General features: G+C 36.8%; 1 protein-coding gene across 3 annotated transcripts in view; it reads right to left on the bottom strand.

The window, feature by feature from the left end:
• Positions 1–13,986, bottom strand: part of NEBL (nebulette) — a 310,669-nt gene that overhangs the window by 59,726 nt on the left and 236,957 nt on the right. The window contains exons 6-8 of one of the 3 annotated variants that reach the window (XM_072955280.1): positions 11,004–11,105; positions 9,693–9,794; positions 5,702–5,815 (exon numbers count right to left, since the gene is read on the bottom strand). The exons of the other annotated variants lie outside the window; for them this stretch is intronic. Of the exons in view, the coding sequence (XP_072811381.1) occupies positions 5,702–5,815; positions 9,693–9,794; positions 11,004–11,105 (318 nt within the window). The remainder of the gene's footprint in view (positions 1–5,701; positions 5,816–9,692; positions 9,795–11,003; positions 11,106–13,986) is intronic. 3 annotated transcript variants of the gene reach the window in all.

Genomic DNA, 13,986 nt, shown 5'->3' with positions numbered 1-13,986 from the left:
CATGTGCTCAATGTGAACAGCATGTAAAACACTCAAGAGCAGCAGAGGGCAACTGGTTGTAAACACATAACATAAAAGATACTCATGACACCACCAGGGAGTGACAACGGATAAGCCCGTGACTCACGAGAAAAAGCAAAGTGGGCAAAATAAAGGTCATTTGTCCTGCCCTTATCCTAGAACAGAAATGTATTTAACTGCATCTCTTAGAAATGGAGGGAAGAAAAGAAGAAGAAACAGAGGAAAGAAAAGCTGGAGGCAGGAAAGAAAAAAAAATTATATACAACAGCTCAGCCATGAGAAAGATTGGAAGTCATAAGGAAAAAGAGAGGATGAGAAATAATTCAACTAATTTTCCTAAAAGGAGATGGCAGGAGTTCCTAGAAGAGAAACCAAGGAATCTGCGTATGGTCGGTTGAATTTTTAAGGTGAAGAAATAGGATTAAGACTACTATTCAGACATACAGACAAAAAGGTGAATTTGGAAGAGACCAGAATGGATAAGGATGCCAAATTTGGCAAGTGTAGGACTCTAAATACAATGAGCAGCAATAAGACAAAAACTGCTGCATTACTGTTATCACTGGAGATTGAACACTTAGTTATTTTGCCCTATTTTAGAGATAAATGGTAACTCTGTAACTCTCAAAAACTCATGTCTACAGAGACTTAAGCTAAAGCTGGTTGCTCCTTAGACAATGAACATCTCAGTGAAGGTGGCAATTTTGTGTAAAGTGGAAGGAGAGGTAAGCAGCATGTGAAAAGGAGCAGGAAAGAGCTGGGACATCTGGCTCTTAGGAGATGCTCTAGTGATCTGAGAGTGAAACAGGAAGAAGGCTCAGAGCCAGGGATGGGAAGGATGGAAGGTCCACGCGGCCCGCACAGGAAAACTTCTTTCCAAGGGGACACAGCAATGGTCCCCAGAGGCAGTTTCAGTCAATTAGGAAGCTAAGATATGTGTCCTCCAAAACGCTAACCAGAACACACTAAGGGAGAAGCTCATGAAAATGTTCACATAGTACATCTTGACCAAAGAGAACAAGTTACTAATTTTGGTTTCTCTGCTAGTTTAAAAAAAAAAAAAAAAGCTAATCTCAAAGGATAACAATATACTTAGAGACTTTATAATTTGCCCAGAAGTTATTTTATAATATATATCTATAAAATAATTGTGAATTGAATGTAACAAGCTAGGGTGTGTTCCATTACTGAGTTAAGATCCAGAACTAACAAAGCCTAGGGTTATGCCTGGAAAAAAATAGGCATATACTAAGAAAAGGTCAAAAAATATTGTCCCCAGTCCAATGACCTACTGTAATCACAGAGAATTTCAGAGACATCTATTTGCAAAACAAAACAAAAACAAAAACACCCTAATTGAACTAAGATCTGCAAAAGACTGATCAACGCTTGCTTCTGATATAACAGCCTCTGTTGCCCCCTAGTGGGAGTTACACAGAGTAACACACAATATATATTTTTAATTTATTATAAAAGAAACCGAAAGCTAATAGACTATTTTCCAGGGGAAGTATTCCCTCAAAAACTTAATCGATGTGGCTATACACACTCACTGGGCACTAATTTTACTATACACATTAAAGAATTTTAAATTATGATTTATATCAAAGACATTTAGAGGTCTTTAAAAAACAGCCATTAATAACAAACTGACAACTAATTCTGGCAGAATGTTTAAGCATTCTCTTAATCTTCCACTAAAATTAAGTTGCCTTTATAAATCAACAAAATTCCAATTCTCTTTACATTAAAATTTAAAAGAAGGCAATTCTGACGTACAATAAATTTGAGCCAATGTAATACTGTGCAACTTTAATACGTAGATACTTCAGAGTAACACCTCTTTTGAGTTTTAAACTTTCTCTCCCGTGAAGTAACCGCTGAGTCACAATTTTTCTATGGGGGAAAAACATCTATAATCTAGGCAAAAGCACCACGTGGATGAACGTTTAAATTTTACAAATGGTATATAAGACAAGTGCAATAAATGACTTTGCTGGGTTTTCTCTGTTGAAGAGATACTGGGAACAACTAATATTAAATTATGGTTTTTTTCACCACTATTATAAAATAAAGGTCAATATTCTTGAAAAGAAAGATTGCCTATGAATGGCATGGATTCTTCTAGCTACTAAAAATTTTTAATTACCACTGTGACATTTTTATTGGCTTACACACTTGTGTCCTAAGGAAATTTAACCCAAATAGGGATGAGGAAGAACCAAGGTCAGATGCTACTGCAGCGATCAAACTGGATGAGCAAAGACTGGACAGGAAGAAAGCAGAGCTCAGAGAACAGAAACATCAATTTTTAGAAACATACTTAAGAGAAATGATGCAATATGCGAAACTGAAACAGAGCTACTCAAGGAACAGGGAGTAGGGATGAGTGTTGAAACGGCAGGACTCCACGAATTACGTGTCCTGGGACTGAGTCTAATTCTCCTCCTGACAGTCTCCTAATTCATCCTGCTCAACAGATGGGAAAGATAACCGACTGCTTTTCCTCCAAAGACCAGTGATAAAAATTACTTAATTAGTTAAAAAAAATCTGTATGAATTATTTACACACAGATTACATTTCAAGAAGAAAGGAGGATTACACAATAATGAACAGAAGTTTCAATGTATCTAAGTCAAGTGTACACATTTGTTTAAATGAACTGAAGCTGTTGTCTCATTATTGAATAGTTTGGGAACCAGGTTTTGACTACAGATTTTTCTCATCCGTGACTGTGGACACATGTCCTGAAGACAACTCTTTTCACTTTTTCACATTCTCTACCCAACATACTTTGCCATCAAATCTGTGCCTGACCCAAAGCAGATACATACTAAACATAAAAATTTGGATAATTTTTGAGTGAGTGAGTGAGTAATTACTGAAATAGGCAGAGAAATAACTTGAGGTCAAATCAGACTTCATCATCACCGTGGGGCATTCTGAGATGTAGGAAACAGAGGCACAGGTGAGCTGGGGTCATCAGTTATGAGAGCCAGTGAGGTCAGGGCCCAGATGCCCTGCGTGTTGGAAACAGTGTCTAAGAGGTGAGTTCTGTTAGAGTAAATCACCCTCTCCTCCTGGTTGAACTGAAAAAAAAAAAAAAACCATGGAAACCTTCACAACTCTAAAAGCACAGTATCAATGCAAACATCTTTGAAATCTGTTCTTAGAGAAAATACCATTTAGACTAAGACAACTTTTACGTTAACAAGACCTACTGAATACCAGACACTGTGCTCTGGCCAGCTAAAATAAGAGATCCCCGAGTTAAGAGCCTGACCTTCAAGTGGCTGCAATCTACTACAGACAAAGAAAGGGGAAGAAGACAGACAGAAAGGATGCTTGCACAAACACTTTGGAAGTGTAGCTGCTCGACCAGAAAGTCTCTGTTCAGGAGATACTAAAGAGCTAGCGAGAACCCCGTTTGTAAAGCGACAGCCTGGGTGGGATTCAGATAAGCAAGCAGACTGCTACTTTTCACTGAGTTAGTCACCGAGGGCGGAGTGATGCCCAGACTCGCCTAAGGAAGCAGGTGCGCTCGTGATCACTGCACGGAGTCACACAACATCGACAGTTGCTGACAAACAACCACTTACTCCGCTGAGCATTTTGCTGGCTTTCAAAGCATGGTCTAAAAACAAGTCTGGGAAATCTGAGACTGGATCATGCATATTTTGAATGTCTTTCTTGTACTTCACCTATGAAAATAACATGGAACAAAATACCATCTAGGAGAAGAAAATAGTATGCTTTTGCATTATGGCCATTTTTTTTTTGCTTTTTTTTTTTAATTGAAGTATAGTCAGTTACAATGTGTCAATTTCTGGTGTACAGCACAATGTCAGTCATGCATATATATACATATATTCATTTTCATATTCTTTTTTGTTAAAGGTTACTACAAGATATCGAATATAGTTCCCTGTGCTCTACAGAAGAAATTTGTTTTTAACACAACAAAGTATTATCTAGCGGTAAATTGACGGATGAATTTACAAGTAGCCACTAGGTGGTGCTCATTTACTACAAATGAGTTTTTTTTTTTTAAAGTGTTCTTTCCAGAGACTTGAAAATATTTTGATACTTCCTTTTACTGTTTACGTGCTCAGAAAGGGTGATGTTAACAGAATCAAGTAACTTTAACATAAATTCCACTTTCAAAAAATAAAGAAAATAGAAACTTTACTCTTTAGGAATTACTACCATCTTTCAATTATGTTTTATGTTGATTTTAGGGCTTTTGGTGGCTTTCATCTGATTACTATATACATTTTTTGTCTTTTTTTTTTTTTACACATTGCTTTGGAAATATAATAATATTAGTAATAGTAATAATAATAAAAGTTAATAATAGAAAACATCAAGCACTTACTGTGTGTCAAACACTTTTCTGTTTAAACACTATATGTATTAAGTTTTAATCTCCACAACCCTAGTAGGTAAATACTTTAAGTATCCCCAGTTTACAGCTGAGGAAACTGAATCACAGAAAGATGAAAGTATAATATTAACTATTAAGTGGCAGAGCAAGGGTCAAACCCAGGCGATCTGATTGTAAACATTAAGTTTTCTATATTTCAACTCTATTTGTTTTATGTTTGTACATAGAAAAAATAATCAAATAAGAAAAATAAATCATTAAGATATTCTCAAGGGCCCTAAAAGACAGAAACACACATTTCAATTGCTGGTAACAAACAAAAGTTGGTCAATGAACACAAATAACAATACCTTATAAACATTAGAGAAAGTAAAATATACTAAGTTCCAAGGATATGACAGGAGTTGAAAGGTTTCAATGCTCTAACAAAGCAAAAGTTTAACAATAGTTAATATTTTAAAAGGTACTCTGTACACCATTCAACTACAGCAAAATGATCAATTTTTTCCATGCTTCTGCTTTTATACTCTTCCTAATTCTAATTTAAAAAATTAAGGCATCTTTTCTTGTCAATTGAAACTTTATCTTTAAAGATATAAAATGAAAACAAGTCTTGCAAAGAAGCATGTCACAGAATTTACATAAGGGATAAGAAAGAAATTGTAAGTCAACTTCTCAAGTATAATTTCTGAAAACTTCTTTATGATAAACTACCACGTGCCAGGTAGCACTTTACAATATGAGCAATTTCACCAGCATAATTACATGAGTTAAGGACTGTCAAAATCACTAATTTATGATACTACCCACTACTTTTCTGAAAAACTCTTATTAATCTATTTCTACTCTTTTTTTTTTTAATTGAAGTACAGTCAGTTACAATGTGTCAATTTCTGGTGTACAGCACAATGTCCCAGTCTTGCATATACATACGTACATACATTTGTTTTCATAGTTTTTTCCATTAAAGATTATTACAAGATTTTGAGCACAGTTCCCTGTGCTATTATTTCTACTCTTGATCAGCTATGAAAGTTTTATTGGCAATATACTAGTCCTACTTATTAATTAATTAGCAATCAGTAACCATTAATAGTAAATTACAATAATAGATTTTTCTCAGAAAAGCCTCAGGAAAATATGCTTCAGTGTTTTCAACTAAAATTATTTGGAAATTACACGATCTTGATTAACTATCACAATTACCACACAACCAAGTCTGAGAAAACAAGGATCAAAATACACTGAAAATAATTTTCTGTGAAGCACAAGTCATGAAGCAGAAAGTAACTTACATCACTCGCCAGGGCAGTGGCCAGCTGGCTTTGCCTAAAAGAAGCACTTTCAAGAGGATTGTAATGATGTCTCTTATCCTTCATTTCATTATCAAATTTTTCTTTATATTTAATCTGCCATGAAAGAAAAAAACCAGGATAAATTAAATACCACATTTGTCTTCAAGCTTTCAAAGGTAACACATTTGAGTTTTAATTAGATCAGATAAAAGCGACTTTAAAAACATATGATAGCTAAGTTTAAATTCCTGGTATTTCCTCCCATATAAAGCTTAATTAGGCATAAAGGCTTTTTTTTTAATTAAAAAACACCTCTACTTGAACATGGATCATATATGCAATTAGGCATGAACTCAAATCCTATTAACAAGAATTATATACTAAGATCTTGGGATTTTTAAATGTCAGTTTCCATTTCTGTATTCCTATTTAATCTACGATCAGTTAGAAACTGAGATCACAAATGTCTTAACATCTACCACATTTAGAAAATGTGTGTAAATCTCAGAATCTGAATATGAATTTCCCTAAGAGAATTATTCCAAATGCAGGACATGCCTCATACCATAGTTTTTCTCATTATTTCCCATTCGTTCAAAAATTCATTGTCAGGGATTACATTCTCTGAAACATCCTGGGTCTATTGAATGTCATTTTTTTTTATTTCTCTGCTTTAACACCACAGTTGTATTCAACGACAGAACCACCTCCAATCTTCACTGTGGATTTTTTTAAGTAGTCTTAAGGCAACCAAAAAGGATTATCAACTTCCCTCCTGCAGAACTATGTTTTTCTTCATGAATAGAGAAATATGTGAGTGTATGTTATGATAAATAACTGGAATATAGATACAAGTTCTTTACAAAAATAAACCAAAAATAGCTCATCTCATTTCACATCTGCTTTGATTCCTGCAGTCAGGAAAAGAAGCCTCAAAAGCAAAAGTAGGCTGTTGTGTCCTCTCATAATATTTTTATTGTATCATGATTCTTAACACAGTTTGTTTTCTTACCACATTCAGAATGCACCTTTATTTGTACATCCTAAGACCCCGCCTTGCAGAAACTTTACAAAAAAAGCAGTCTTGGAATGGCTCACATTAACTCTCTTAATCGAGTGTGTATCGGGTGATGGTCTGCCCCCAGGGACACAAACCAGGTACCTATGGGAGGGAGCTAGCCAAGACCCTGGTGGGAATACATTTGGAAAATACTGCAAGATGGTTCACAGGCAACATTTTCTGTTGTGGTTACACTGGCTAATGGTAACTTTTTGATAGTCACGTGGCCTTATAGATTCAAGCAAAATCTCCTTTATTCTAATGAGTTGGCAAGGCCTCTCTGAAACAAGAAAAACTCTAATTTTTAAACAATTATTTTGTCTTGAAATCAGGGACAACATCACCAATGGAATAAATGTACAGTTTTTCAACGAAAGAACCCCTCCTTAATGCAATCCATCCACATATTCATATAGATTTTAAACAGGCCCCCTAGCCCACCTTCTGACTGGTTCACTCACTAACGACATGTTCACATCGAACACTCTACCCTACTTTCAAACCACAGTTCGTTCACACATCTCAGTGTCTACCTGCTCAGCACACTCGCATTTCCTAAGGGATCAGGGCAAGGCTCTCCTTTCATCACAACTGGTGACCCCACCATGGAACAAAGTTATCTTCCTTCCAGTTTTAAGATCATTTGAGATAAGAAGAAACAAGGGTTGGGTGACATCGCTGTGGTTTTAAGGCTGCATGTTACCCCTTCTACATAAATCAATCACTTTGGAAACAAATGAAAAGTGATTTACACCTCAGACTGACTTGATCCACACTATGAAGACCATATTTAATGGTCCTGATGACTACTAACTTTTGCTTTTTACTAATTTTTATTTAAAAACAGGTTAGGTATGTAAGACGAAACTCCTGAAAGTTTTATGAGGAATTTTAACAGACCCAGAAGGATTTTCAGAGGCCCACTCTCGGAGAAAACACTGGAACTGTTCAAACACAGCTTAACCTGGTTCCTTATAACTGCACCTGAGCAGGGCTGGGGTTTAATGGTCCAAAGCCTGACTCCAAACTCAGTAGTTCAAAGCTTCCACCACGAGGGATGCTGGGCTTCATGACATCACTCATGGGTCAGATTCACAAAGTGCCAGAAAAATAGGAAAAAAAAAAAGCAGCCCCTGCACAAAGCTTTTCAGCACAGCCACAGAAACAAAGGCTGGGAAAGAAACGGAAAACTGGATAAGGACACTTAATTATCGGTGAAAATGAAAAGTAGACAACAACACAACACCACATATCCATAGGCTACAGTTCCTGCTGACTGTGGATCAAAGTGAACTAAAGGCTATTGAGGAAGGGAGAAATTAAGCCATTTGTTCAAAGTCACTCCCGGGCCAGCGGCAGAACCAGGAGCTGTTCTCAGGCAGCCCGGCTCCACCGCCCATTCTCCTGACTACTCAGCCGAACCGCACTGCGTTGCAGGCGCCTGCCCTGCTCCTATACAACCAGTGGGAACTCTCTGCCCCCAGAAAAGGCTGAAATCGTAAGTCAGGAACCTAAACTGATGCCAGGAGAGCTGCCAGGTGTGTGCCAACATCCTCAGCTCTTCAACGAGTGTTCCCTGGACTGAGAAGAGCTTGGAGGAGTCATGGCCCTTTGCAGACCCTCCCAAGCTAAGAACATAGTAGGTCTTCTTATTTGCTCAGACATCATTTTACATTCTTCAGTTATAGTTGCGAGACTTTTGCAACTTGAGCAAGGGACGTTTTCAAAGCTGAAAATACTATCATTGCATACAAACTACTGTTCGTTGTCACTACAGTTGACTTTGCAAATGTTACATCCTTTTCCAACAAAAGAGTTTTACATTTTTACTTAGTCAAGCATGACTACTCTTTTATAGCTCCTGGATCTCCAGTTTTGTTTAAGAACAACTCTGTTACCCCTATGTGTTATACACAGTCTCCTGGATTTTCTTTTAGGATTTTTAAATTATTTTATTGTTTACATTCACATCTTTAATCCATCTGGAATTCATTCTGTAGATGGTTTAAGATTCCGGTCCAATTTTATTTTTGTCCTGATGGATGGCCAGCTATGTGAGCAACATCTATTAACGAGCCCCACTTTTTCCCACTGACTTGAACCAACACTTTCATCATATATTAAATTCTTATACACACTGGAACCTATTTCAGGATTCCCTGCTCTAGCCTACTGATTATTTTATCTCTTACTATACTGATCCCATATTGATTTAATTTCATTGGTTTTGTACCATGTTGTGGTGACTCATAGTTTAAGTTCTCCTTCACTTTCATACTTTTAAAGGCTATCCTCAAGCACTTCCTTTCCATTAAAACTCTAAGATTGTTTATCCATACTTAAAAAAGAAAACGGTTGGATTCTAATTGAAATTGCATGACATTTATATATTAATTTTGGGAGAACTGAAAATTTTTATCTGTTGAGATGTTTAGCCAAAATTATGGCATGTTTTTACACTTTTTCAGATTTCTTTTTTAATGATTTCAATGTTTTCTTCATTAATATCACCCCTTTTTTACTTTGTGATGAAAGCATTTAAAATGGAGAATATTGCTATTTTTCTTACTAAGTCAGAAGTTGTGTATATGTATGTATAGATAGCGATTTAATTACTAATCTAATCTAATTAACAGGACTACGGCTGAATTCTAGAAATCCTAGGAAATGTGACAGCATGGCTGAACTCACTGGAAAAGGTCAGGACTTGAGCCAGGAGAAAAGAAAACGTCATTTTATGCTTAAAATTAGACTTATTTTACCCCTTACTGAAATTTACAATTTTTGTAATCCTATCTGACATGGCTACAGAAACATTATCGCTGCCTATTCTTGCAATTAAAGATATTATCTAAAATAAAATATTTTTCAGTACTGCTGGAAACAAAATCTCTCAATAAAATCATTGTGGAATCATCACTAGAGTCTTACTTGACTAGAAAGTTTAGAAGCTTCCACAGCATGTTCAAAATCTGGTCTTCCAATTACAGCAGGCTCTTTGTTCATTACTCCTTGTCCTTTCTTGTATTCAGCCTAAAATGAATAAATAAGAGAATGCTAAATATTTCGACTTGCCAATGAAAAATTGCATTGACAATAGCCAAAATATAATATAACAGACCCTCGATCTATAAAAAAAATTCCTTACAACTCACCAAATACTAAAATGCTGACCACTAAGCTGAAACTGATTTTATAGTGTGATTATTTAAATAAACAACTTTTTGTAGTAAAATAATTACTCAGTTTGAGTCTATGTGTACAGTCATCATCATCATTGTGTTTATGTTATCCAGGAGAAAATTTTAGATCACTGAGACCCTGCATGCTACATATGTAGATAAATCTTATGGCTCTGTTCAGTCTTAGGAACAGATCTAACCCTGTTTGGTTAACATGCAGTTGAATTTAGTGAATAGTTATTGACTTTGTTTAAGGGGAGTAGAGCTTATGTTACGTGAATAATTGGTTCAAGGTAAGTTATCATTTTTAACCAGGATGTATAGTACATTTAAGTAAGATGGTGTTAACCAAGAAAGAGGTCTCAGAGAAAATAAAACAGCTCTGATGTATAGGAAAACGTCAGCTGAAGAGGATCTGCACAGTTAACAGCAAAGGTGGACAATACTGCCAAGGGATGGGGGTGGGAAGGGACAGACTGGGAGTTCAAAATTTGTAGATACTGACAGGCAAATGCAGAATAGATAAACAAGATTATACTGTATAGCATAGGGAAATATATACAAGATCTTGTGATAGCTCACAGTGAAAAAAAATGTGACAATGAATATGTGTATGTTCATGTGTAACTGAAAAATTGTGCTCTACACTGGAATTTGACACAACATTGTAAAATGACTATAACTCAATAAAAAAAAAGTTAAAAAAAAAGGTGGAAATAGAGCCAAGTGAAGTTCTTTGGGACAGAGTAAGAAATAATATGAGACCAGATGATGGACAAACTTGACTTTCAGGCTAAGATATTTGAATGTTATCTGACACCTTATATGAACAGTATTTATTTCTTTAAAAGTAGGATAACAAAATCCATAATCAAGCTGAGTTTGGGCAGTTTCTGTGCATACCCAAATAATCTGCATAGTCACACAGATAAATCAAATAAAAAACCTGAGATGGCATTAATTCCAATTAATTAATTTCACTAACTAAATTAACCATCCAAATACCAAAGCCATGCTTTGTCTCCTGCAAGAATAAGATAAGATAAGAAAGAGAGATTACACTGCTTATGATCTTGCTGTTCTGCGTCGCCATCTTGATGTCTGGTCTGTCAAGCCCCGCCTTATACGTGTGGGTGTCCTGCACATCCTTTCTGTAAAAAATCTGATCAAAGAGACAGTTTTAATTGAAAAAAAGAGTAAATTCATGCAGTTGCTAGCCTTGCTGTCCATATCATTATTTATCCTTGCCATAATCATTTTAGAAAGCCCAATGAACACACTTCTTAAAAAAAAAATATTTTATGTGCAACATTGCCTGGGATAGATATATTCTCTTTTCACTCTGCCGATGCTTCACTGCATATGAACTGAATTTTTACAACATAAGAAATATGACACCAAGACCTTGACTCAGAACCAATCGTAGTGGGGAGGGGATAGCTCAGTGGTAGAGCACAGTGCTTAGCATGTACAAGGTGCTGGGTTCAAGTACCTCCATTAAATAAATAAACAAACCGAACAACTTAATTACCGCCCCCCCCCAAAAAAAACCAATCTTATGAGATTTTATATATACCACCCTCATAAGCATGTCATTCTTTATAAGTGTATATGTGTGTAATCACACATAGAATATCCTTATGAAGAGTGTTAACCTGCCCATCCCACAGTCTTGAACCCAGCAGATACAGGATAAGCCCCAGCCCACGAGTATAGAAAAGTCACTTCCTGGGATGAGGGTGTGTGAAATTTTGGAACTCTCCAACTTTCACCCTCCCAACCACACCTTTCTCTTCCTTTTCTGAGTGCTTCAAATGCTCACAGCTGGGACACCCAGTCTTGGGTACTGATAGTTGATTCTAGTAAATATCATTGCAGTGACTTGATCCTCCAGAAATAAAAAGACTTACGGTAAGGAATATTCATCCTCTGAATGCACATTAGATGCAATCAAATCAAAGTGTGGGAAATGGAGGTTTAAAGAGAAAAACATATACATATAAATTTTGCCAAATGTGCTTCAGGTGATAGTAGCCATTTAGATGAACTTGATTGACCAACAGGAGGAGAGACCAGAAGCAAACTCATGTAATGCCTGGTGAGCAGCATCACAACATCTCTCCAGTCTGTCTGCTTCTCTGTTTCCTAAGATCAGTCATGAGCTGAAGGAATACCTATTTGCCATGTGGAGTTCTATTTGACAAATTCTCTGTTGGGTAGTTGACTTGTCCACTACACTAGATTCTACTAAAGTTTTAATTCAAAGGGTGTAGTGAAAGTCATTCTTAGAACCCACTTTCACTTTTTCAAGGCATAAAAGGTAGAACACAGAAATGTACAACTGAACATCTGTACGAAATGCACAATAAATTGCATTTATATAGAACAAGGATTCCTAATGCCGCCTGCAAACTTGCTGGGCCACTTATTAAAACTTTAGATTCCCGAGGTCCACCCCTCATCCTCTGCAACAGAATTTTGGTAAATAGGGCCCAAGAATCTGTGTTTTAATGAATTCTGCAGTTGACCACTGTGATTTCGTGTTCTGGATAATCTCAATGTATCTTATTTTCCTTTGAAACTTGAGGTGTTTAATTCATATTTTGTGATTGGCTTTATTTGTTTGATAACTATGTAAGCTTAAAAAGCTAAAGCTCTAAATGTCCTTAGAAACAATGAATAGTACATATATGTAAATTTAAAAATATATATGCAGTGAAAAAAAAAAGATTTATCAAACCATGAAAGACATGGAAGAAACTTAAAAGATGAAATGAAAGAAGCCAGTCTGAAAAGGCTACAAACTGTACAATTCCAATCGAAACTTGAGGTGTTAAAAAAACATTTGTATTCTTGTTTCTTTCAAAAATAATATCAAGTGTAAGAAGTGATAACACATTAATGTATCGATAGGCTCCCTAACACGTTATGTTATTTCAATGAAACATGTATACACAGTTCCATTTAAGAGCTTGCATTGGCTTTGCCACTGATTATTTTATAAACTATGTTTATAATCATGAACCTGTCTGGTAAGTGAACACAGCTTTAAATACATTAGCAGAATTTTGGCAAGAACGTCTGTTTTCTTCACCACGTCTATTTCCACAGGCTTTACCATAGGTTTTGTGTGCACCGGTAGCAAAAGAAACAAAAATAAAGGGAAAACTGAGTTATTTTGTTGGGTGAGTTTTAAATCTTTAGGGATTTAAAATCAGCCAATTTCGATTGCTTTCAAAAAGCAACACACTCATCTACAAGTGCTGGCCAGTCGACCTCAGCCTGCACCGAGTTAAACACAAGCCAGAGGTGTAAACAAAAACAGACTTTCAGGAGAAAACAAACAAACCAACCAAAATTATTACCCACCCACCTCACTAACTGTTCCTAAGTTACCACATTCAGATGAAAGCCATAGGGGGGAAATGTCTTTTTGTTTAGAAAAGAATGAAGGTAGGAATGGAAACCCTGACTTTTTGCAAAGAGCTGCAACCTTTCAGAAACCTACGCCTCACATGGGTTACCTAATGATACGCTGTTCAGCCTAATGACTGCGTGAAGAGAGGCGAGCAGCACAAAGGCGGCGGGAGCCGGACTCTGAATAGGGCCCCGTCATCCATGTAAATTGCAAATTAGAGGCCGGCATATGTGACTCAACACAAATATGAAGATTGACAGGAGCTGCACGTTCAGACACGCAGACACCACCGAGCCACACAGGAGGAAAGCTCAGGAGCCTGGCCACGGCAGACCTTCCAGAAGCTCGGGGCTTGGGGATGGTCCAAGGAACGGGGGTTACTTTGAGGGGCACTGGAGGCAGTTAAGACCCCGATTCTCGCTCTTTGCAAGGATGTCTGAGCTCAGCTGGTGTGGACACGTGGCGGCCTGAGCGGACTCCGCCCCTCCCTCCACCTAACCTGGGACTTAGGGCCGAGGGAGGCTCATCTGACATTTCTCAAATGTCCCCAATATGCATTTACTCCCTCCTGCAGCCCGTCAGAACAGAGGAAGAATAAAAATGTTACACGACAGAAGAGAGGTGT

This window comes from Vicugna pacos, chromosome 35 (assembly GCF_048564905.1).
Source record: "Vicugna pacos chromosome 35, VicPac4, whole genome shotgun sequence".
Lineage (NCBI taxonomy): Eukaryota > Metazoa > Chordata > Mammalia > Artiodactyla > Camelidae > Vicugna > Vicugna pacos.
The sequence above is the reverse complement of the archived record's forward strand: the minus strand, read 5'-3'. Positions and strand labels throughout refer to the sequence as shown.